The sequence below is a fragment of the Muntiacus reevesi genome, chromosome 12 (assembly GCF_963930625.1).
Source record: "Muntiacus reevesi chromosome 12, mMunRee1.1, whole genome shotgun sequence".
NCBI lineage: Eukaryota > Metazoa > Chordata > Mammalia > Artiodactyla > Cervidae > Muntiacus > Muntiacus reevesi.
In genome coordinates, this window is record NC_089260.1 from 51,808,709 (window position 1) to 51,835,143 (window position 26,435).

A 26,435-nucleotide genomic window follows, 5' to 3' on the forward strand; every position below is an offset into this window, starting at 1 on the left:
CGACCTTGAGTTACACATTTGTGTGTGTGTGTGTGTGTGTGTGTGTGTGTGATACCAAAGTACACACAAGAAAAGAGAAAAGTTGATAAATTAGACTTCATCAAATTGAAAACTTTCATGCTTCAAAGGATTCTATCAATAAATTGAAAACACAGCTTACTGAGTAGGAGAAATATTTGCAAATGATATGTCAGATAAAGGAATTGTATTCAGAATATATATGTGTGTTACAGGTCAATAATAAAAAGACAAATAACTCAAAATTAGAAAAGGATTTGAATAGACAATTCTCCAAAAAGAGGTGTAAATGACCACTAAGCACAGCAAAAGACCCTTAGGATCGGTTGTCATCGGGGAAATGCAAAGCAACACCTCAGAGAGATACTGCATCACACCAACAAACAAGGACATAACAAAAAGAGAGACAACAGCTAGGGTTAATAAGGGTGTGGAGAAATTGAGACCTCATACATTCCTGGGAGGAATATAAAATGGTGCAGCCACTTTGGAAAAAACTGTGTACATGACTGTTCATAGCAAGATGCTTCATAATGGTCAAAAGTGGGAAGAACTCAAATGGCCAGCAACTAAAAAATGAAAAAAAATTGGGGTAGTCACACAATGGAATATTATTCAGCCATTAAAAAGGAATGAAGTCGTGATAGCTACTACAGCATGGATAAGCCTTGAAAACATTATGCTAAGTGAAAGAAACCAGTCGCAAAGGATCACACATTGTTTAATTCCATTCATATGAAACATCCAGAATTGGAAAATCGATACAAACAGAATGTGGATGACCAGTTTCCTGTGTCTCTGAAAGCAGTAGAGAAGTGATCAATGAGGTGTGAGTGGCAGTGGGTATGGAATCGGGGGGTGAGCATGATAAAAATGTTCCAAAATTAGACTGTGGTGATGCTTACCTAGCTCTGTGAATATGCTAAAAACCATTAAATGTACACTTTAAATGAGTGAATTATATGGTATGTGAGGTATATTTTGATAAAAGGTGAAAAGGAAAAACACCAAAATATGAATTATGGTTCTGTCTGGACTGTGGAATTAAGGTTAATTTTTATTTTCTTCTTCGTATTTTTGAAATTTTCCAATAAGCTCAAATAAATTTTTATTTTTTCAGCTTATCATGAAAAAATATTTATTCAACTTAAAAAGAAATGGTGTATATTACAAGACAGATTTTACTTTTAAGAAATCAGTATGGAATCTTTAAAAAAAAATTAGAACAAGGCAGAAAGAACAATTTAAAAAACTGTTCTGTCTTTTGAAAAAGAACTGATGATGTCCCAAACTGAAGTGGCAACTCTGGGGATGGAGAGAAAAAAATGAAAATGTGAAAAATACAGAGATAAAATCATTTGGAATTAATAATCAATTATATAGATACAGATATACACTGTATCTGTATATGTCAATTGTATCAGTGATCAGTGAAAGTCTCTCAGTCATGTCAGCTCTTTGCTACCCCATGGACTATACAGTCCATGGAATTTTCCAGGCCAGAATACTTGAGTGGTAACCATTCCCTTCTCCAGGGGATCTTCCTAACTCAGGGATCGAACTCAGGTCTCCTGCACTGCAGGCAGATTCTTTACCAGCTGAGCCACAAGGGAAGCCTGTATCAATTGTATGTACATATTAATTGTATATACATATATAAAAACAAAATTATTAAATATGGCCAACTTTCTTTTGGAAGGTGTTGTAATTAAAGACACTCAATTTTTTGCAAAGTTACAAAAATGTACTATAGGAAAAGGAAAACGCAAGAACATTCAAGAAATTGAACTTTTTACCAAAGTACTCAACAATACCATGCTCTGACCAGAGAGAAATATTTCAGAATGTGCTCAAGCTTTCTTTTTTCAACAGAAAATATTAAATAAACACGTCTCTCAAGATGTTTCTTTCGTAGCTTCTGAGTCGGGTCCTCTCTTCTCTACATCTCTTTCAGGACTGAATTCCCCCTTCCAAAGTCTGAAAATCATCTTAGAAGTTGCCCTGTCCTCTTGCTTTCCTAAGAATATCTTAATTAAAACCTCATTCAGTTAATGGAGCAAGTTATTCATAATTTCTTCCAAATCCTTAATGAGTCTCTGGATTAAGGCATCAAGGATTATTCCTCTCAATTAGTGACATTTCAGCTGGCATTAGCTTAATTGTTCAAGTTTTTCCACAATGTTAATAATCTCCATTAAGTATCTTTACATTCCTAAGCTCTAATATTATCGAAGCAGGAGAAATCATCTTTATGACTGTATTGTTAGAATTCGTTAGCAGTGGGAGGTATTTTCCAAAATCTTCTGTCCAACTTTTGCACTCAACAAGAATTGCCCTGAGCCTGGCTAGCACATCACTTTTCCTTTTCTCCCACATGGCACTGAAGAAATGCCAGGCTAATCTTTGTCCCACCCTGGGGACATGACCAGAGGGTCCCCTCACCTATGCCTGCTTGGAACCCTTGTGAATGAAAAGTTGAATAAATAGTCATTGAAGTGAGACTTCTCTCTCATCCTTTGCAAATTCATATTACTCATACTTATAAAAAATTAGCTCAGATTTTTAACAGTATTAAATGAATACTTTGGCCACTTAATGTGAAGAGCCGACTCACTGGAAAAGACCCTAATGCTGGGAAAGATTGAGGGCAGGAAAAGAAGGGGGGAGGCAGAGGATGAGATGGTTGGATGGCATCATGGACTCAATAGACATGAGTTTGAGCAAACTCCAGGAGATAGAGGAGGACAGGGAAGCCTGGTGTGCTGCAGTTCCTGGGGCTACAAAGAGTCAGATCCGACTTAGCAACTGAACAACAATTAAATGAATTAGTGGCTCTGTCATCACGCTCCCTAATATTCCCTCAGCACAGATTTATCCATCTTCTAAAATGCATTTCACGGTGTGTTATTCAATAGCTAGGATTAAGATTAATTAAAAAACTTAAAAATTAAGTTAAACCCCTTCCTTATACCTATTCCACTGTAAATCCTTATAGATAAAAATGTTAAATTAAAAATAATCTAAGTCTAGAAGGAAACACTTGAGAACTTTATATAACATTTGGGAAAAGAAGACTTTCTAAGCCCTAGTGAAGACTACTTATCAGACTTGATCATATGAACATTTTTAATTCAGTTCAGTCACTCAGGCCTGTCCGACTCTCTGCGACCCCATGAACTGCAGCACGCCAGGCCTCTCTATCCATCACCAACTCCCAGAGTTTACTCAAACTCATGTCCATTGAGTCAGTGATGCCATCTAACCATCTCATCCTCTGTCGTCCCATTTTCCTCCTCCTTTCAATCTTTCCCAGCATCAGGGTCTTTTCAAATATGTCAGCTCTTCGCATCAGGTAGCCAAAGTATTGGAGTTTCAGCTTCAATATCAGTCCTCCCAATGAATATTCAGGACTGATCTCCTTTAGGATGGACTGATTGGATCTCCTTGCAGTCCAAGGGACTCTCAAGAGTCTTTTTCACCACCACAGTTCAAAAGCATCAATTCTTCAGTGCTCAGCTTTCTTTATATTCCAACTCTCACATCCATACATGACTACTGGAAAAACCATAGCCTTGACTAGATGGACCTTTGTTGGCAAAGTAATGTCTCTTCTTTTTAATATGCTGTCTAGGTTGGTCATAACTTTTCTTCCAAGGAGTAAGCATCTTTTAATTTCACGGCATAGTCACCATCTGCAGTGATTTTGGAGTCCCCCCAAATGAGGTCTGCCACAGTTTCCACTGTTTCCCCATCTATTTGTCATGAGGTGATGGGACTGGATGCCATGATCTTAATTTTCTGAATGTTGAGCTTTAAGCCAACTTTTTCACTCTCCTCTTTCACTTTCATCAAGAGGCTCTTCAGTTCTTCTTCACTTTCTGCCATAAGGGTGGTGTCATCTGCATATCTGAGATTATTGATATTTCTCCTGGCAATCTTGATTCTAGCTTGTGCTTCCTCCAGCCCAGTGTTTCTCATGATATACTCTGCATATAAGTTAAATAAGCAGGGTGATAATATACAGCCTTGATGTACTCCTTTTCCTATTTGGAACCAGTCTGTTGTTCCATGTCCAGTTCTAACTGTTGCTTCCTGACCTGCATACAGGTTTCTCAAGAGGCAAGTCAGGTGGTCTGGTATTCCCATCTCTTTCAGAATTTTCCACAGTTCGTTGTGATCCACACAGTCAAAGGCTTTGACATAGTCAATAAAGCAGAAATAGATGTTTTTCTGGAATTCTCTTGCTTTTTTGATGATCCCACAGATGCTGGCAATTTGATTTCTGGTTCCTCCACCTTTTCTAAAACCAGCCTGAACATCTGCAAGTTCATGGTTCACGTATTGTTGAAGCCTGACTTGGAGAATTTTGAGTCTGCTTTACTAGCGTGTGATATGAGTGCAATTGTGCAGTAGTTTGAACATTATTTGGCATTGCCTTTCTTCGGGATTAGAATGAAAACTGACCTTTTCCAGTCCTGTGTCCACTGCTGAGTTTTCCAAATTAGCTGACATATTGAAAGCAGGACTTTCACAGCATCATCGTTTAGGATTTGAAATAGCTCAACTGGAATTCCATCACCTCCACTAGCTTTTTTCGTAGTGATGCTTCCTAAGGCCCACTTGACTTCACATTCCAGGATGTCTGGCTCTAGTTGAGTGATCACACCATTGTGATTATCTGGGTCGTGAAGATCTTTTTTGTGCAGATCTTCTGTGTATTCTTGCCACTTCTTCTTAATATCTTCTGCTTCTGTTAGGTCCCTACCATTTCTGTCCTTTATAGAGCCCATCTTTGCATGAAATGTTCCCTTGGTATCTCTAATTTTCTTGAAGAGATCTCTAGTCTTTCCCATTCTGTTGTTTTCCTCTATTTCTTTGCATTGATCACTGAGGAAGGCTTTCTTATCTCTGCTTGCTATTCTTTGGAATTCTGCATTCAAATGGGTATATCTTTCCTCTTCTCCTTTGCTTTTCACTTCTCTTGTTTTCACAGCTATTTGTAAGGTCTCTTCAGACAGCCATTTTGCTCTTTTGCATTTCTTTTTCTTGGGGATGGTCTTGATCCCTATCAGGATGTCATGAACATCCGTCCATAGCTCATCAGGCACTCTATCTATCAGATCTAATCCCTTAAATCTATTTCTCACTTTCACTGTATAATCATAAGGGATTTGATTTAGGTCATACCTGAGTGGTCTAGTGGTTTTTCCATACTTTCTTCCATTTAAGTCTGGATTTGCCAATAAGGAGTTCATTATCTGAGCCACAGTCAGCTCCCAGTCTTGTTTTTGCTGACTGTATAGAGCTTCTCCATCTTTGGCTGCCAAGAATATAATCAATCTGATTTCAGTGTTGACCATCTGGTGATGTCCATGTGTAGAGTCTTCTTTTGTGTTGTTGGAAGAGGGTATTTGCTATGACCAGTGCGTTCTCTTGGTAAAACTCTATTAACCTTTTCCCTGCTTCATTCCATACTACAAGGCCAAATTTGCCTGTTACTCTAGGTGTTTCTTGACTTTCTACCTTTGCATTCCAGACCCCTGTAGTGAAAAGGACATCTTTTTTGAGTGTTAGTTCTAGAAGGTCTTGTAGGTCTTCTTAGAATCGTTCAACTTCAGCTTCTTCAGCGTTCCTGGTTGGGGCATAGACTTGGGTTACTCTGATATTGAATGACTTCCCTTGGAAATGAACAGAGATCATTCTGTCATTTTTGAGATTGCATCCAAGTACAGGATTTCAGACTCTTTTGTTGACTATGATGGCTACTCCATTCCTTCTGAGGGATTCTTGCCCACAATAGTAGATATCATGGTTATCTGAGTTAAATTCACCCATGTCAGTCCAGCTCAGTTTGCTGATTCCTAAAATATCGACATTCTCTCTTGACATCTCCTGTTTGACCACTTCCAATTTGCCTTGATTCATGGACCTAACATTCCAGGTTCCTATGCAATATTGCTGTTTACAGCATCAGACCTTGCTTCCATCACCAGTCACATCCACAACTGGGTGTTGTTTTTGCTTTGGCTCCATCTCTTTATTCTTTCTGGAGTTATTTCTCCACTGATCTCCAGTAGCATATTGGGCATCTGCTGATCTAGGTTGTTCATCTTTCAGTGTCCTATCTTTTTGCCTTTTCATACTGTTCATGGGGTTCTCAAGGCAAGGATACCAAACATCTTAAACTTCTTTAAAAAGTACAGCAAAAATAAACACTATTCACTGATAGATGCAAATTATAAAAAAAATTTGTAACGTCTGAGAAAACGTTAATTTCCTTATATAATAAAAGTTTCTTACAAATTAGAAATAAAACAAAATTTAAAGACCTCAACTGAAAAATGGTTGAAGTATATTAAGAGGTGATACATTAAAAAGATAATAAAAAGGTCAGATACCCTATATGTGAGACAGCAAAAGAGACAAAGATGTAAAGAACAGACTTTTAGACTCTGTGGGAGAAGGTGAGGGTGGGATGATTTGAGAGAATAGCTTTGAAGCATGTTTATTATCATCTGTGAAATAGATCACCAGTCCAGGTTCGATGCATGAGACAGGGTGCTCAGGGCTGGTGCACTGGGATGACCCTGAGGGATGGGATAGGAGAGAGGTTCAGGATGGGGAACACATGTACACCCATGACTGATTCATGTGAATGTATGGTGAAAATCACCACAATATTGTAAAGTAATTAGCCTCCAATTTAAAAAAATTTTTAATAAAAAAAAGGTCAGAAAAACGTATTGACAAATATTCCACCTCAGTAGTAATCAAGGTAATCAAAGCAAATTAAAACAAAAAGGGGTTGTATGAACCCAAAACCTATGGGACACTGTAAAAGCAGTGCTAAGGGGAAGGTTCATAGCATTACAGGCTTACACCAAGAAACAAGAAAAAAGCCAAATAAATAACCTAACTCTACACCTAAAGCAATTAAAGAAGGAAGAAATGAAGAACCCCAGGGTTAGCAGAAGGAAAGAAATCTTAAAAATTAGGGCAGAAATAAATGCAAAAGAAACTAAAGAGACCATAGCAAAAATCAACAAAGCTAAAAGCTGGTTTTTTGAAAAAATAAACAAAATTGACAAACCATTAGCAAGACTCATTAAGAAACAAAGATAGAAGAACCAAATTAACAAAATTAGAAATGAAAATGGAGAGATCACAACAGACAACACTGAAATACAAAGGATCATAAGAGATAAACTACCAGCAGCTCTATGCCAATAAAATGGACAACTTGGATGAAATGGACAAATTCTTAGAAAAGTATAACTTTCCAAAACTGAACCAGGAGGAAATAGAAGATCTTAACAGAACCATCACAAGCAAGGAAATCGAAACTGTAATCAAAAATCTTCCAACAAACAAAAGCCCAGGACCTGATGGCTTCACAGCTGAATTCTACCAAAAACATAGAGAAGAGCTAACACCTATCTTACTCAAACTCTTCCAGAAAATTGCAGATGAAGGTAAACTTCCAAACTCATTCTATGAGGCCAGCATCACCCTAATTCCAAAACCAGACAAAGATGCCACAGAAAAAGAAAACTACAGGCCAATATCACTGATGAACATAGATGCAAAAATCCTTAACAAAATTCTAGCAAACAGAATCCAACAACATATTAAAAAAATCATACACCATGACCAAGTGGGCTTTATCCCAGGAATGCAAGGATTCTTTAATATCTGCAAATCAATCAATATAATACACCACATTAACAAATTGGAAGATAAAAACCATATGATTATCTCAATAGATGCAGAGAAAGCCTTTGACAAAATTCAACACTCATTTATGATTAAAACTCTCCAGAAAGCAGGAATAGAAGGAACATACCTCAACATAATAAAAGCTATATATGACAAACCCACAGCAAGCATCACCCTCAATGGTGAAAAATTGAAAGCATTTCCTCTGAAATCAGGAACAAGACAAGGATGCCCACTCTCACCACTACTATTCAACATAGTGTTGGAAGTTTTGGCCACAGCAATTAGAACAGAAAAAGACGTAAAAAGAATCCAGATAGGAAAAGAAGTGAAACTCTCGCTGTTTGCAGATGACATGATCCTCTACATAGAAAACCCTAAAGACTCTTCCAGAAAATTACTAGAGCTAATCAATGAATATAATAAAGTTGCAGGATATAAAATTAACACACAGAAATCCCTTGCATTCCTGTATACTAACAATGAAAAAACAGAAAGAGAAATTAAGGAAACAATACCATTCACCATTGCAACAAAAAGAATAAAATACTTAGGAGTATATCTACCTAAAGAAACAAAAGACCTATACATAGAAAACTATAAAACACTGATGAAAGAAATCAAAGAGGACACAAACAGATGGAGAAACATACCATGTCCATGGATTGAAAGAATCAATATTGTCAAAATGGCTATTCTACCCAAAGCAATCTATAGATTCAATGCAATCCCTATCAAGCTACCAACGGTATTTTTCACAGAACTAGAACAAATAATTTCACAATTTGTATGGAAATACAAAAAACCTCGAATAGCCAAAGTAATCTTGAGAAAGAAGAATGGAACTGGAGGATTCAACCTGCCTGACTTCAGATTCTACTACAAAGCCACAGTCATCAAGACAGTATGGTACTGGCACAAAGACAGAAATATAGATCAATGGAACAAAATAGAAAGCCCAGAGATAAATCCACGAACCTATGGACACCTTATCTTTGACAAAGGAGGCAAGGATATACAATGGAAAAAAGACAACCTCTTTAACAAGTGGTGCTGGGAAAACTGGTCAACCACTTGTAAAAGAATGAAACTAGAACACTTTCTAACACCATACACAAAAATAAACTCAAAATCAACTAAAGATCTAAATGTAAGACCAGAAACTATAAAACTCCTAGAGGAGAACATAGGCAAAACACTCTCCGACATAAATCACACCAAGATCTTCTATGACCCACCTCCCAGAATATTGGAAATAAAAGCAAAAATAAACAAATGGGACCTAATGAAACTTAAAAGCTTTTGCACAACAAAGGAAACTACAAGCAAGGTGAAAAGACAGCCCTCAGATTGGGAGAAAATAATAGCAAATAAGGAAATAGATAAAGGGTTAATCTCAAAAATATACAAGCAACTCCTGAAGCTCAATTCCAGAAAAATAAATGACCCAATCAAAAAATGGGCCAAAGAACTAAACAGACATTTCTCCAAAGAAGACATCCAGATGGCTAACAAGCACATGAAAAGATGCTCAACATTACTCATTACCAGAGAAATGCAAATCAAAACCACAATGAGGTACCATTACACACCAGTCAGGATGGCTGCTATCCAAAAGTCTACAAGCAATAAATGCTGGAGAGGGTGTGGAGAAAAGGGAACCCTCTTACACTGTTGGTGGGAATGCAAACTAGTACAGCCACTATGGAAAACAGTGTGGAGATTTCTTAAAAAACTGGAAATAGAACTGCCATATGGCCCAGCAATACCATTTCTGGGAATACACACTGAGGAATCCAGATCTGAAAGAGACACGTGCACCCCAATGTTCATCGCAGCACTGTTTATAATAACCAGGACATGGAAGCAACCTAGATGCCCATCAGCAGACGAATGGATAAGGAAGCTGTGGTACATATACACCATGGAATATTACTCAGCCATTAAAAAGAATTCATTTGAATCAATTCTAACGAGATGGATGAAACTGGAGCCCATTATACAGAGTGAAGTAAGCCAGAAAGATAAAGAACATTACAGTATACTAACACATATATACGGAATTTAGATAGATGGTGGCGATAACCCTATATGCAAAACAGAAAAAGAGACACAGAAGTACAGAACAGACTTTTGAACTCTGTGGGATAAGGTGAGGGTGGGATGTTTTGAAAGAACAGCATGTATATTATCTATGGTGAAACAGATCACCAGCCCAGGCTGGATGCATGAGTCAAGTGCTCGGGCCTGGTGGGCTGGGAGGACCCAGGGGAATCGGGTGGGGAGGGAGGTGGGAGGGGGGGATCGGGATGGGGGGGGAATGCATGTAACTCTATGGCTGATTCCTATCAATGTATGACAAAACCCACTGAAAAAAAAAAGGGGGGGTTGTATGGTGGAGGCATTGTAGGGAGGCTACAAATAGATGCAGACTTATGTTTGATACCCAGAAGTGATTTTGGTTCAGGAGCAGACCATCTTGTACTTTGCTGATGAATTAAAAAAAAAAAAAAAAAACTTCTGTAGAACATCTTCAAGATACATTTCACCTCTAGAAGTTAATCCTAAGGCAATGATTCATGTAGCCAAGAAATCAGCTAAAGGAATGTTGATGTCAGGAATTTACACAATACTGAGACAATTGAGAACTTTCTAAATATTCAGCACTTGGGAATTAGTTAATACATTATCATATAATTGAGCAATGGCACATGATGCAGTCATTATAAAATGACATTGAAGTAAAATGTTTAAAGAGCTGAAATACTCTTTACTGTGTGCTATCAAGTGAAAAGACCAGATGTCCAGGTTTAAAAGATTTATTTCTGTGTAGGGTTGTGTGTAGTTTGCATTTTTCTTATTTTCACTCACCAGTCAAGTGGGCCTTAGGAAGCATCACTTCGAACAAAGCTAATGGAGGTGATGAAATCTCAGCTGAACTGTTTCAAATCCTAAAAGATGATGCTGTGAAAGTGCTGCACTCAATATGCCAGTAAATTTGGAAAACTCAGCAGTGGCCACACGACTGGAAAAGGTCGATTTTCATTACAATCCCAAAGGAAGGCAATGTCAAAGAATGTTCAAACTGCCACACAATTGCACTCATCTCACACGCTAGCAAAGTAATATTCAAACTTCTCCAAGCTAGGCCTCAAAAGTACATGAACCATGAACTTCCAGATGTTTAACCTAGATTTAGAAAAAGCAGAGGAACCAGAGATCAAGTTGCCTACATCCGTTGGATCATAGAAAAAGCACGAGAGTTACAGAAAAACATCTACTTCGTTGACTGCGATATAGGTTTTGACTGTGTGGATCACAACAAAGTGTGGAAAATTCTTCAAAAGATGGGAACCAGACTACCTTACCTGCCTCCTGAGAAATCTGTATGCAGGTCAAGAAGCAACAGTTAGAACCAAACATGGACCAATGGACTGGTTCCAAATCAGGAAAGGAGTACGTCAAGGCTGTATAGTATCACCTTGCTTATTTAAATTCTGTTTAGAGTACATCATGCAAAATGCGGGACTAGATGAAGCACAGGCTGGAATCAAGATTGCTGGGAGAAATATCAATAATCTCAGATATGCAGATGATACCACCCTTATGGCAGAAAGCGAAGAAGAACTAAAGAACCTCTTGATATAGGTACAAGAGGAGAGTGAAAAGGCTGGCTTAAAACTCAACATTCAAAAAATAAAGATCATGGCATTCTGTTCCATCACTTAATGGCATATAGATGAAGAAACAATGGAAACAGTGAGAGACTTTATTTTCTTGGGCTCCAAAATCACTGCAGATGGTGACAGCAGCCTTGAAATTAAAAACACTTGCTCCTTAGAAGAAAAACTGTGACCAGCCTAGACACCATATTAAAAAAGCAGAGACACTACTTCACTGACAGAGGTTTATCTAGTCAAAGCTATGGTTTTTTTCAATAGTCATGTGTGGATGTGAGAGTTGAACTATAAAGAAAGCTGAGTGCTGAAAAATTGATGCTTTTGAAATTTTTGATGTTAGTGGAGACTCTTGAGAGTCCCTTGGACAGCAAGGAGATCAAGTCAGTCAATCCTAAAGGAAATCAGTCTTAAATATTCATTGGAAGGACTGATGCTGAAGCTGAAGCTCCAATACTTTGGCCACTTGGTGTGAAGAACTGACTCATTGGAGAAGACCCTAATGCTGGGAACAACTGAAGGCAGGAAGAGAAGGGGATGACAGAGGATGAGATGATTGGATGGCATCACTGACTTAATGGACATGAGTTTGAGCAAGCTCCAGGAGTTGGTGATGGACAGGGAAGTCTGGTGTGCTGCAGTCCATGGGGTGGCAAAGTGACTGAGTAACTGAACTGAACTGAATTACTTTCCAGTATCACCAGTATTTTTAAAAGATTTTTTTTTATATACTGAACATGTATAATGAACCCCCAGTAGTGGAGTTTGGGAGTGGAAGTCGAGTTGAGAGAATCACAGATTTCAACAGCTGTAAGTGCTGAAAGCATCTGTTGTTCTCCTATTTAAGAAATATAAACCTTTAAAGAGCTTTGTCTTGGTTATGTAGAAGCTATTTTCACTGTAATAATACATCTTTAAAACTCAAAAAAATTAATAATTTCTAGGATTCCTACATTATACTGGTGACTAAGTGTCTCTTAAACTGTAAAATTTTCTATATCACATTATAACTATTATAGAGGAAAATCTCTCTCTACTATTTACACATTTCCATGGTGTCTTCAATATCACTTGTTGAAAGCGATTAAAACTTTTCCGATAGCTCAGGATCACAACTGTGCACCATGATCTGGCTCCACAGTATATGATGCTCTTAGGTACATTCAGCTCCATGCAGAATGGCCACAAGCATGGTGCTTTCTAGTTTTGGTAGTAAAAATTTTTAATCTTCTTTGTATTTCTTCCCTGGATGACAGCTGTTATTTCTTGAAATGGTCTATATGTCAATATGAATTAGCCCCTCGACCAAATTCTTGTTAGAGACTGCTAACACGTGGTGAGTTTGGAAACCACGTGACCAAATTAAGAAAATAAATGGGCTCCAAGGGAAAGTTTGAGAGATTCTCTTAAGAGTAAAGTGTATACATTTAATGCAGGTATTTTGTAACACTTATTTGATGCTGCATATTGCATATTCAACACCATCCCCAAGAAAAAGAAATGCAAAAAGGCAAAATGGCTGTCTGAAGAGGCCTTAGAAAAAGCTGAGAAAAGAAGAGAAGCTAAAGGCAAAGGAGAAAGGGAAAGATATACCCATTTGAATACAGAGTTCCAAAGAATAGCAAGCAGAGATAAGAAAGCCTTCCTAAGTGACTAATGCAAAGAAAAATAGGAAAACGATAGAATGGAAAAGACTAGAGATCTCTTCAAGAAAATTAGAGATATCAAGGGAACGTTTCTTGCAAAGATGAGCACAATAAAGGACAGAAATAGTATGGACCTAACAGAAGCAGAAGATATAAAGAAGAGGTGGCAAGAATACACAGAAGAAAAGTTCTGCATGACCCAGATAACCACAATGGTGTGGTCACTCACCTAGAGCCAGACATCCTGGAATGCAAAATCAAGTGGGCCTTAGGAAGCATCACTACAAACAAAGCTAGTAGAGATGTTAGCTACCTTTGGGAGTCAGCTACTGAGTTGGGGGAAGGAGGAACCTCTGAATAACTGGCAGTATTCTTTTTCTTAATCTGTTTTTGGTTACTTAAATGTTTTCATTTTCTGAAAATTCACTTTGCTGCATGCTTACAATTTGGGTAGTACTCTGGATGTATATTAACACATCAATAAAAAGTTTATTGTGTAAAAATTAGACCCTTCTAAGTATAAAAACAAAATACTGCACTTTGAAAAATTATCTTTGAGCTGAAATGAGTTAACTATTCTTATTGGCTTCTTAACAACAAATCCTTTACTTTGATGTAAATGGATGTAAATGGAGACTGCACTTTATCAGCTATTTATTCTTACAAGTTCCACCTTCTCTTGTGAGATGCAACAAAAAGTCTGAGGTCTTTAGTTGGTCTCCAAGGCAACTAAAATCTTATTAAGAACTGATGCTTCACTGATCAATCCAGTCAATCTTTCCTGGGTTTTTGTGGGTTGTTTTTTTTTTTTAAGTGATGATATGTTATTCTCCTGCTCTGCTTATTACCAAGGGCTGTACATGCTAAGTCACTTTCAGCTGTCTCTGACTTCCTGCGACCCATGGACTGCAGCCCTTCAGGCTCCTCTGTCCATGGGATTCTTCAGGCAAGAATACTGGAGTGGGTTGCCATGCCCTTCTCCAGGGGATATTCTCAACCCAGGGATTGAACTCTCATCTCTTACATCTCCTGCTCTGGCAGGCAAGTTCTTTACCACTAGTGCCACTTGGGAAAATCAAGGGCTGTCGAGAGAGTCAAATAAGGCACTGGGTGAAGGTGGTTTAAGTGCCAGACTAACGATAAGTATCATCATCACCACCACCATCATCATCACCAGTTTGATTATTTTTAACCTAGAGTAGAGATAATGAGCTTCATCAAGATGCTATCTCACCCTATGGTTATTCTCCTTATTTCTTGTACCATGAACACAAAACTGTCCCTCAATTTAGCTAGAATACCCAGGTCAGGGAGTGTGTGTGTGTGCTCAGTCATGTCTGACTCTTTGAGACCCTGTGGACTGTAGCCCTCCAGGCTCCCGGTCCATGGGCTTTCCCAGACAAGAATGCTGGAGTGGGTTCCCATTTCCTCCTCCAGGGAATCTTCCTGATCCAGGGATTGAAACCATGTCTCCTGTGTCTCCTGCATTGGCAGGCATGTTCTTTACCACTGAGCCACCTGGGAAGCCCAGGATGTGCGGCAGACTTGCTATTTACGATCTACAGTGAAAGGAACCATCACAAATCAGTGCCAGCATTCTTTTTTCCTGAGCTGCTTTTCAGTTGTTTAGATTTAGTATGTGAGGGCAAGCCTGTTTTTCCATCCCTGACATAAGCACTAAGGCTATTTCGATGAAGGTAAAGTTACAGATTTGCAGCACTGGGTGATAAAAAGTGTTGTAAGAATGGTGTAGGCCAGTGTTGTCAAGGGCTTATTCTCTCCTACACCTGCCTCCTTCCGTTTTCACCATCTCACTGGTTGGCACCACCCCTATCCTTCACCCAAGCTGCACATCCAAGCTTCATCTCCTCCATCTTCACTCTCCATTCTCAAGCATCCAACAACCAATCATTGCCTTACTTGACTTCCTATGTAGTTATTGAAATCTTTTGGTCACTTCTAGTTTAACCTCTTACTTCTTACTTGAATGATTGGAGTTGTCTTTTATTTGGTTCCCCACATTTGACTCTTCTCTGCTCATATCTGCCAAATTGATCCCATGAGAAGCATCAATCTGTATTGTCATCCTGCTTCAAGATGTTCAGTGGCCCTCAACACCCACAGAAGGAGACCAAGCTCCTTAGCATGGCACAGGGAGTCCTGGTGTGTGCCAGGATTAGGAATTTGATTGTTTCTTTCTCTCTTATTGACTGAGGTCTTGCCTCTGTGGTCTTGCCTCTGGTTGGCTCAGTGGTAAAGAATCCATTTGCCAGTGCCGGAGACACAAGTTTGATACCTCGGTTGGGAAGATCCCCTGGAGAAGGGCATGGCAACCCACTCCAGTATTCTTGCCTGGGAAATCCCACGAACAGAGGAGCCTGGAGGGCTACAGTCTATGGGGTCACAAAGAGTTGGACACGACTTAATGACTAAACAACAGAAACACCTTGCCTCTGTATTTTTGCCCATAATACCTTCTTTGCCTGAGATTTCTCCCAGCCTACTTTCACTTGGCTCTTCCGCATTCACCTGTTAAGAGTCAGTCAAGATGTGGCTTTACTCAAGAGGCCATTCCTAACTCCTCCTGCCTGAACTTGGATTGTATTAACCTGGTGTGTATCTCCCTTCTTGCACATGCAACATCGTTTTCATCATTTGCTTATAGAGCTGTCTCTCCTCTGAATGATGACTTGCTGAGAGTAGGGACAACATCTGTTTATTTTTGTGACTGACTCAAAGTCAAGTCTTAGTAATGGTTTCAGGGATCATTTCTATAGTTCGTTACGGTTTCTTGAATGGATGAATCCAAGCATTGGCCAGGTCTACAATGCATGAGAGTCCAGAAAAACCCTTTATCAACAACATGCCAGAGATAGACCTGTTTAATTGGAACTGTTTTAAATGGGCCGTCCTATCTGCCATCAGCATCACTGGAGTGTCATTACCTCTAATCATCTTCCTGAGTTTAATGGATACTTAACAAGGTAGAGCATTACAGGGGACATTTTATTCCTCTAATATTTCTGTAATAACATATTCTACTATTGCAAACTCAGGATTGTAGCTTTGTGGCCTGAGAAGGTAAAGGGTAGTTTGTTTAGAGGAAAATGTTCTTCAGGCATCCCTGGAGTATTCAGAATGAATTAAGAATCTTCTTGGCAAAATATATGCAAAATACCATTTCCCTTCCATTTATTTGTATCTAATATTCTTTAATATGTGGAAAGTGTAAGAATCGATCAAAGACTGTAAATGTTACTGATGAAAAGAGTCCTGAAGTGTGAAAGACATGAAATTCAACCCCATTAACCATTCAACTGTAGAGGCTTTGGGAGCAGATTTTGGTGAGGATTAAAGAGATCGCAACACGCAAACAGAAAGAAGGCACCTCAAGTGCTAGTGTCGGAACAGGTGACACCAAACTGGACCCAAGCCATTGACTGAGGTGGGAAGGGAGCACCCTTGTTTGGGTCCAGTGGACAGCTTGTGAGATCTAATTTCAAACTTTGAAAAGTTGAGGCAACAGAGAAAGAATTTGTCTGCCATTGCATGAGACACAGGAGATTTGGGTTCAATCCCTGGGTTAGGAAGATCCCCTGGAGAAGGAAATGGCAGCCCTCTCCATTATTCTTGCCTGGGAAATCCCATGGACAGAGGAGCCTGGCGGGCTACAATCTGTGGCCCAGGCACTTTTCACGTGATGTTTAATTTCTACCGTAAACCAGTGAGGTAGTTCTGTTTTACCACCACATCTTTACAGACAACAAAACTAGAGCTGATAGAGATAAATGACTCGCCTGAGGTCTTTGGGTGGCAGAGCCGGGACTAAAGTCCAAAGAGTCGGACTCGACTCTCACCTACATCATCTGGTTGGACCACCAGCAGCAGATCTGGGAACATTTTTGAAGTGTAAGCTCATGAACTCTGCTCCAGACCTATGGAATCAGAAACTGGGAATAGGGACAAGGGATGTGGGTTGTAACAAACACTCTAGGGGAGTCTGTGCATTTATGGGTGAGATCCATTGCATTGTACTGCCATACCATCTATTAGAGCAGTGCTTCTCCAATGTTAATTTGCATGCAGAACTTGAAATGCAGACTGATTTAGTAAGTTTGGGGGTACTGCCTGAGGTTCCACATTTCTCACCAGCTCCTGGTGATGCTGAGACTTATGGTTTGCAAACTTTGCATGATAGAATGTAAGCTTCGGGAAGCCAGGTTGCTTTGTTTTCCGCTATCAACCAGTTTAGGAGAATACCTGACCCACATTTTCTGTTGAACAAATACACCGTGAATCAGTGGACCTTCATGTCTGAGTCGTAGATGATTGATTTGTTGTGAATCTACTACTAACTTGAAATGCATCTTCCCAACCAACCTTTCCAAAAGTATGATCACCTCCTGCCATTCATTTACCCTCAGGAGCTGTTATGTTTCCCAGTGACTTTATGGATGTTTTACTGTTCTAGTCTTCCAAGTGAATAGGGCACTTTGGATTCCCCAAAGGCAAGTGAATGCATTGTATATTTTGGAAAAGGGATGGAAAAGTAGGATATGAGAGGAGCAGGATGCAGGAAGGAGGCAAGAGAGGATGGATGAAGGTTGGAAACAGTTTAATGAAAAGGGCTTCCCAGGAGATGAATGGTTTGCAGCTGAGCGTCTGAGCACTGCTCCCAATCCCTTCCCACCTTTGGGTTAAGAGTTGGGAAAGCATTGGACCTCCTTTTCCACTCCTTTCCCGGAGTTGTTCAAACTCATGTCCATTGAGTTGGTGATGCCATCCAACCATCTCATCCTCTGTCACCCCCTTCTCCTCCTGCCCTCAGTCTTTCCTAGCATCAAGGTCTTTTCCATTTGAGTTGGCTCTTCCCATCAGGGGGCCAAAATATTGGAGCTTCAGCTTCAGCTTCAGCTTCAACATCAGTCCTTCCAAAGAGTATTCAAGACTGATTTCCTTTAGAATTGACTGGTTTGATCTCCTTGCTGTCCAAGGGACTCTAAAGAGACTTCTACAGGGACTCTAAAGAGTCTTCTCCAGCACCACAATTTGAAAGTGAAGCATGAATTTTTTGGCGCTCAGCCTTCTTTATGGTCCAACTCTCACATGGGAGAGTTTAAATAAAAGTTGATATAAATATTATAAAGCCATTTTTAACAAAACAACAAGAAAAATCATACCATAAACCTTGAACTGTAATGAAGAGTTAATGAACTGATAAAGTGTTCGATTGGGCAGATGAAAATAACATAAGCACAGAAATGAGGGGGGAAAAAAAGAAAAGACTGCTTTCTAAATCTCTGCTGAGTCAGAAATAAGCTTCTGTAAACCTTTAACAACATCTGGGTCCTTAGGGAACCAAATATTTTGTAAATAGCCTATAACTCTTGCTTAGTAAAACACTTAGGCACAGTCAATTCTTTAAGTATCTGGGTTGGCTGAACATTGATATATGCCGCGTGTTGATTGTAATGGTTGGGCGGCAGTGATTTATAAGAACTGATTCCAAAAATTGATTTTGGAAACATTGCAAAACTCAAGAACAGGACTTCAGCTTGCTGTTCTTTCTGCCAGAATTTCCCTGCAGAATTGAGAATAATGCTCTGCTATATTAAAATGGTGGCATAAATATTACTTTGTTTGGTTAAAATTTAAACAGACTGTTATGAATGGATACGATGGCTCTTTTAGACATTACTTACCACATTTAAGAGATGAAACAGCAGAATAAGAGAAAATGACTTCCAGGCATTCTCAAAATTAGTATTTTAACTAAAGTTTTTTTGAACTAATATTCACAGACTATGTAGCTGGGACAACTTAATAGTCTAAACAATGACATATCCCATTGTTCTAAAAGGAGGAATATATACTATATATATTATTAGAATTTCATGACTGGCTGATCCAGGGTAAATTTTGATGTAGAAAATCTGATGATCCCTTAAAGAGTAGTCTTCTGCATGATTATTATTATAACTCATTAATTTAGCCTATAATGTGAATAACCAAAGTTCTATGCACATGCCTTTTTCTTTGAATGATTGAGTACAATTGCACTTTTCTTCACTAAAGCTTTATTTTCTAGAGCAGTTTTATGTTCACAGCAAAATTGGCTGGAAAAGACAGAGATTTCCCACATCCTTTGCTCCCACACATGAGTAGCCTCCCTCATTATCAGCAGTCCCCATCAGAGTTGTACCTTCATTACAACTGATGAACCTACATTGACACATCATAATCACACAAAGCCTATCATTTACATTGTGTCTCACTTTTGGTGTACACTCCACACATTTCGATAAGTGTATAATCATAAGTATCAATCTTTATGGTGTCATACCTCCTCTGTGTTGTGCCTGTTCATCCCTCCCCACCCCTGCTCACAATCATGTGATTTTATCCTTCATTTGGTTAATGTGGTGTATCACATTGATTAACTTGTAGATATTGAACTATCCTTGCTTCCCTGGAATAAAGCCCAGTGATCATGATGAATTATCATTTAATGTATTGTGGCATTCAATTTGCTAATACTTTTTTAAGGATTTTTGCATCTACATTTATCAGAGATAATGACCTCTAATTTTCTTCCTCTCTTTTTCTTTTAATAGTGTCTTTGGTTTTGGTAATGCTGGCCTTGTAGAATGAGTTTGGAGGTGCTCCCTCTTCAGTTTTTTGGAATAGTTTGAGAAGGATAGGTATTAACTCTTCTTTAAGTGTTTGGTAGAATTCCCCCGCCTATCTACAAGACACTCAAACCTCTTTAGGCCTTTCTGAAGGTGTAGCAGTAAAAGGAACAACAGCAACCTCTCATCTCTCACTGACTTTTTCTTTCTCCAGTAAACTTGATGCCTTCACCCATCCCAGAAGTGCTGTGGAATTTATCTTGAATTTTCATGGTTGGCACATGGAGGCCAGTATGGGCTCTTCCTTGTACAATAACATGACCACAAAGGCATGAATTCTGCTTCCTAACAGTTCAGACATTTTGAAATGCCAGAAGCAATTATTGGTAGCAGTGTGTATGGAACCAACTGCTGCAGTGAAGAAAGTTCCCTGGCAGAGCTGGAAGAGAGGTGACCATGGCATCTGAATGTCCACAGAGCCTGAGAGAGGATGGCCTGGAGTGAGAAGTTGCCAGTGGCTGGCCAGAGATGGCCACCAAGTGTGGGGCAGGAACCAAGCCAACACTATTAGGACAGGAAACCCAGATCCCAGACAGAGCCACACCCAAGTTCAGCTTCTTCAGGGACCACTGACTTTCTTCTCTCGGAAAGACTGCACCTTTCTATCTCAGGTATTTAGTGTCTGGGCAGGGAGAATTTGCAGAAAAATCTGCATCCCAATCCACCCTGATTGACCTGACACTCTCCCCCAGTCAAGGAAGTTTACATTGCTAAGCAACAGAAGTCCAGGTCATTGCTCTGAGAGATGATGGGAGGAAGTACCTGTTCACTCTGATCCTGTCCTTGTGCATCTCCCCTCCTCCCAGCAGAGGCTCTTCTTTAGTCAGAGCTATGGGACATTGTGGAATTCATCCCTGGTACATGACAAGAGAAGGCCCAGGTAGGCTTGCCTTGCCCCACAAAAAGTCATCTAGTATTTCTTGTAAAATACCTTACAAATGTATGTACAACTCTATGTTTTAAAACACACTCACATGCATTAACTCAGTAAGACCCACATCAGCCTAGAGAAGTTGGCAGGGGACATGTTATATAATCCACACCATTTCCAGAAAGAAGAATTGGAACACAGGGTTGGAAAATGTACATTTTCTTCCTGATTTATGAAAAAATCTTATAATTACATAGAACTTGAATCACAGCTATTTACACATGTAATGAATTGTCTCTTTTTAGAAAGATAAAAATGCATGAAGCTTGTACTACCACAGAAAATCCCAAAGATATGGCCAGTGTAATTATAGGGTATGAAATAAACCTTGCAGCTTACTTTAAAACTCCATTTGATAAAAGCTTTAGAGAGAGAGAGATCAGATGTTCAGAGGCTTAAAAGAGAGGATGGTGGAGAAAAAGGGAACTAAGAGAAAATGATTGGCAGTAAAGGACAGAAAAGTCTGTGAGTGAGATTTTTAGGGCAAGGCAGGATACACTGTAATCTAGAAATGCAAAAGAAACTTTAAAAATGTGCCGCCAACACACTGCATGATGTAGCTCCCCAGGACCATGTGGCATTCTTGGAACAGCGTGTACTTGCCCCTGTTCTGAAACAGGAAATCCTTTCAACAAAATAAGATCCATTCAATAAATATAAATTCATCAGAAGCCCAACAAGTGCTACATATCTGCCGGAAGTCTAATGTGAATCAGCCACAGTTTAAGAAGCAGGCGCATCAATTACTCATTACATTGGAGTAGGATAGGGGATCGAAATGGATTTCCTAGTCTTGTATTTTGAAGAGCTTGAGTACTGGCTGCCTGATCTGAAAATTAACACGTATTTTGCTGTCTACATAGCTGCATGTAACTGCAGGCTGTTGGGAGGGGAGTCACTCCATTGAGTCAATCTTCCTACAGAATGAAGAATGGGTATGAGTTTCCTCTGTGCTGGTTCTGAATCTCCCTGTATGCCTTTTCTTTTGTGTTGTAATGTTTAACAAAGTTAAGCAGCATTGCCCCTCTGACTTAGTTTTCACAGAATCACTGGTCGTTTAAGCAGAAGGAACCCAAGGGACTGACTCCCTAACCTCTACACAGCACAAAAGCCCTTTTCCCCAAGGTTCTGATGACTGGTCATACAAACAGGAAGTAGAGTTCTGCTTGCTTCCTTTATCTGCCCAGAAGTGATAGCCTTTAGTACACACACCTTGGCATATAGCATCTGGGGGAGTAAGGACCCACCAGGCACATTTTCGTGTGCAGAGATGCTCCCAGAAACCCCGAAAAGCTTCCATGCCACCACACTGTAAGAGCACTCTCATAAAGCAGATGTTTTCTAGCTTTAATTTTTGTGAACTCTCAGGTGGATTTGGCTAAACATCCCCAAGCTTTCTTCATAATTGCTACAGTAGGTAATTTGTACCCGTGGAAACCGTAATTTATAGCTGTTAATGAAAATGGAGTCTAATTTAAAAACAACAACAACAGCATCTAAACTGAGGCTGGGATAAAAATAGAGTACTCACAGGTAGATTTTATCGAAATTTTCTTTTTCCATTCTCAAAGACAAATATTACTTTAGTTGCAATAAGAAAAGAGCACATAGTCACATACAGTCTCGTAAGGTGCTAGTACATTCAGTGAACTTACCTGCAGCCCTTCGATGGCTAGTTTGAGGATTGAAGGTGTCAGTTTGGAGGCTTGTTTGAAGGAGAAATTACTCCAGTCTATAATTAAAATGAAACCGTTTATCTGCAGCTCCGGATCTTCAATAAGGACTTCCAGTGACAGCAGGATGGCCCGGAGGATGTCTGTGAAGGAGTTCCTACAGCCAAAGCAGAAGGAGGCAGAGCGTGAATATCAGCAGATGATAGAACTCTGTGTGTGGAGCCCTCGCCAGCTCACTGTGCTCCTTGAGCCCAGCCTGCAGGCAACACCGGTGTCCTCTACCCAAAGTGACTAGGAATACTGTGACCAAACATATACACAATGGAATACACTCAGCCATGAAAAGCAGTGAAATTGGGTCATTTGTGGTGATGTGGATGGACCTAGAGCCTGTCATACACAGTGAAGTAAGTCAGAAAAAGGAAAACAAATATCACATATTAACACATGAAAATGATGCATGAAACTGATGAACCTATTTGCAGGACAGGAGTAGAGACGCAGCCACAGAGAATGTGGACACATCTCAGGAAGGGGAGGGTGGGATGAGCTGAGAGAGTAGCATTGGCATATGTACACTACCGTGTGTAAAATAGCTAGCTAGTGGGGATCTGCCGTGTAGCACAAGGAGCTCGGATCAGTGCTCTGTGGTGACTTACGGGGTGTGATGGGGTGGGTGGGAAGGGGGCTCCAGCGGGAAGGGATATATGTATACATATAGCTGATTCACTTTGTTGTATAGCAGAAAGTAACACAACATTGTAAAGCAATTATTCTCCAATGATAAAATTAAAAAAAGAAGAAAAAATAAAGTCTATTCACCACCACCATCCCCCCAAATAAATAAATTTCATAGGAACAATACACTGAGAATCCCAGGATGGACCCTCCCTTTGATCTGACTGCACCAGAAGTCCAAACTTTATGAGATGTCTCTCTTTTATGTTTCCACGAATCTCTATTCTCTGCTTTCAGTGCAACGCTGATTGCATTTCATTGAAATGCATCTCTTATTTGTCTCTCCATCCTGGGCCATGATTGTAGTTGTGTCCCCAAAACCTACCTACTTAATGAATTGCTGAGCAAATGAGGTAAGACCTTCATCAGGGGCACTTGTTTTGATTAAACCTCTTATTCCTTTTGTATGTTGAAAGTCTTCCTCAAAATGTAAAAAAACAAAAAACAAAAAACTATGTGATCAATGCTATTTTGTAGGCTCAGTTCATGGATAGAGAAAAATAAAGCTTGAAGAGTCATTTATTTTCATTGAAGGTTTGCAGTGTGATTCAGGAAGGAGTCTGCTTAGTACATTGGTAACTATGACAACAGGGAGACCTGACTACAAACTGGAGTTACAGTTCTTTAGCATTGTGTGTGTTTTTCCGCATCATATATTCTCAGTTACCAGTTGATTTTTGTTTTAAATAATTTCCAGATACAAAGAAATGATAGCATATTTTGCTAATTCTCCAAGCAAATTATTTGTGCTAATAATTTAAGATCTTATAGGATCTCTAAATTCAGTGGGTTTTAATTTTTTTTAAAATATAAGCCTGGATGTTAAGTGATGGCAAAATCTATTCCTTCAGTCTAGCATTAAAATCAGAAACTGTACCCTTCTGTGGGACTTTGCAGGTGGCCCTGGTGGTAAAGAATCCACTTGTCAATGCAGGAGACACAAGAGATGTGGGTTCAATCCCTGAGTTGAGAAGATCCTCTGGAATAGGAAACGGCACCCCACTCTAGGATTCTTGCATGGAAATTTCCACAGAGGCACCTAATGGCTACAGTCCATGGGGCTGCAAAGAGTCTGACTCGACTGAGCGACTGAGCACATCCACTTGTGAAATCAAGTGAAATGATCAGATTATGGAACATTTCAATCTGATTCAAATTCTAATCAAATCTAATGATTGCAGATTGGAAATCAGACAATATGTAATCAAATATGGAATTAACAGATACAAACTACTATACATAAAATAGATTCACATCAAGGATCTTACTGTATAGCACAAAGAATTATATCCATTATCTTGTCATAATCTATAATGGAATATAATCTGCAAAAAAATCCCCAAACCACATCACTATGTTGTACAACTGAAATTAACATAATATTGTAAATCTTCTATACTTAAATAAAACACAAACAAACAAAAAACTAGTAAACCAGTAAGAATTTACTGAATGGCTATTATAAGCTCAGAGCTCTGCTTAATAATTGAAGTTATAAAATAGTATGTCAGATTTCTACTTTCAAAGATCACTTAATTTAATTGGAGTAGGGTAAGAGATTAGAAACATGAGTTGAAAGAGGTCAATAAAATTTGAGTAATCAGGAATTTATAGAGGAATTAAAGCTTGGGATAAGCCTTGAAGGGTAAATAGGATTTTGGACAAGAAGTAAAGGAAAAAGCATTTCAGGAAATAAGAGTGACATGTGAAAAATACAGGTAGCAGCCCATTTTGTTTCTGTACAGTTCTTACTAAAAATGTCTTCCTTATATCAAGCAAAACTTTTCCTCCCCAAATCTGACCACTGAGTGTTCTGCTACCAAAAACAACCCCTCAGATCCTTCTGTTATTGCTGTTTAGTCATTAAGTCATGTCCAACTCTTTGTGACCCCATGGACTGTAGCCCACCAGACTCCTCTGTCCATGAGATTTCCCAGGCAAGAATACCGGAGTGGGTTGCCATTTCCTCCTCCAGAGGATCTTCCTGACCCAGGGCTTGAACCTGAATCTCCTGCATTGGCAGGCAGATTCTTTACCACTGAGCTACCTGGGAAGCCCCAGGTCCTCCTATACCAGACACTATATTATCTAAACATGGTGGTTTTAATGTGCCATATAATCTCTGGATTGAAAAAAATTAATAACTTTAACCATTTCTCATAGGAATTGGTGTTTGATACTGTTCTCATCATAATCATTTTCTTTTAGATATAGTCTCTTCTAAATTTTAGAGATGTCAAATTCCTATTAATGTAGAGTTAGTTTTCATTGGGCTTTGATTTTTTGTTTCTTTGCATTCGTATCATATATGATCTAAAGACTCAAGTCTTTAGAGATACTGCCTTGTATTGGAAAGAAACATTGATTTAAGTGGAGCATAGACCAAAGGTTGTGAGTTTAGGCAGTTCCAAAGGAAAATGTGGATATACTCAGTGGTAAACTGCAGATGACCATTGGGGAATTTGAGAGTCTGATCCTGGATTAGCTTTCTTAGAAAGAGTACACACATGGAGAGAATAGGGACACTTAGAAAAGCTAAACCTTTTGTGAAGCTTACATACAGTACTGAGGTTGAAGAAAAAGGGTTAAGGAAAAAGAAAATGAGCGGAGCACAATAGTACTGTGTTCTTTAAAAGGGGGAGAGGATAGTGTTTCAGGAAGTAAGGATATAATAGATTGCATTACTGATTCCAATTCTTCACTTATCTGAGCATCCACCCACTAGCTTGTGGTTGACCTCATTGATAATAAAGTGTATTTCTTGCTCTTTGGCCATGTGACTTGCTTTAACTGATTGTATGTGACAGAAATGACAGTGTACCGATTCCAGGTCTACCTCTTAAAGACCTCAGATGCTACTTGTTCTCTTGCTTTCTGCCATTGCCATGGGGAAAAAAAGATGCCACAGCTAGATTCCTAGACTGACAAGAAGGATGACTCCCTGGCCACCTAGCACATATTCAAAAGAAGAAGAGCCACCCAGCTGACCTCAGCCTAGATAAACTCTAGCTGCCCCACAGATGTGGGAGTAGCAATAAGCAATTGCTTTTTAAAGCCACTAAGTTTGAGAATGGTTTGTTACAAATTAATAGCTACTCAATATCAGATGGTAGTTAACCAAGTCAAATGCAGCAGAAATATGCAGGAGAATTATTATATTTGACAGCAAGTAGATCTTTTGAGAGTTTTTTTTAAGACAGCCCTTCTTATTGAATAGTGAAAATAAATATTATTGATTATGAAGATTTTTAGCCAATCACTTAAGTGCTATCTCATTTTCAGTTCAGTTCAGTTCAGTCGCTCAGTCATGTCTGACTCTCTGAGATCCCATGGACTGCAGCACGCCA

General features: G+C 39.2%; 1 protein-coding gene across 1 annotated transcript in view; it reads right to left on the reverse strand.

The window, feature by feature from the left end:
• CLVS1 (clavesin 1) overlaps positions 1-26,435 on the reverse strand; it is a 144,165-nt gene that overhangs the window by 73,121 nt on the left and 44,609 nt on the right. The window contains exon 2 of the mRNA XM_065902649.1: positions 22,333-22,507. Within this exon, the coding sequence (XP_065758721.1) occupies positions 22,333-22,507 (175 nt within the window). The remainder of the gene's footprint in view (positions 1-22,332; positions 22,508-26,435) is intronic.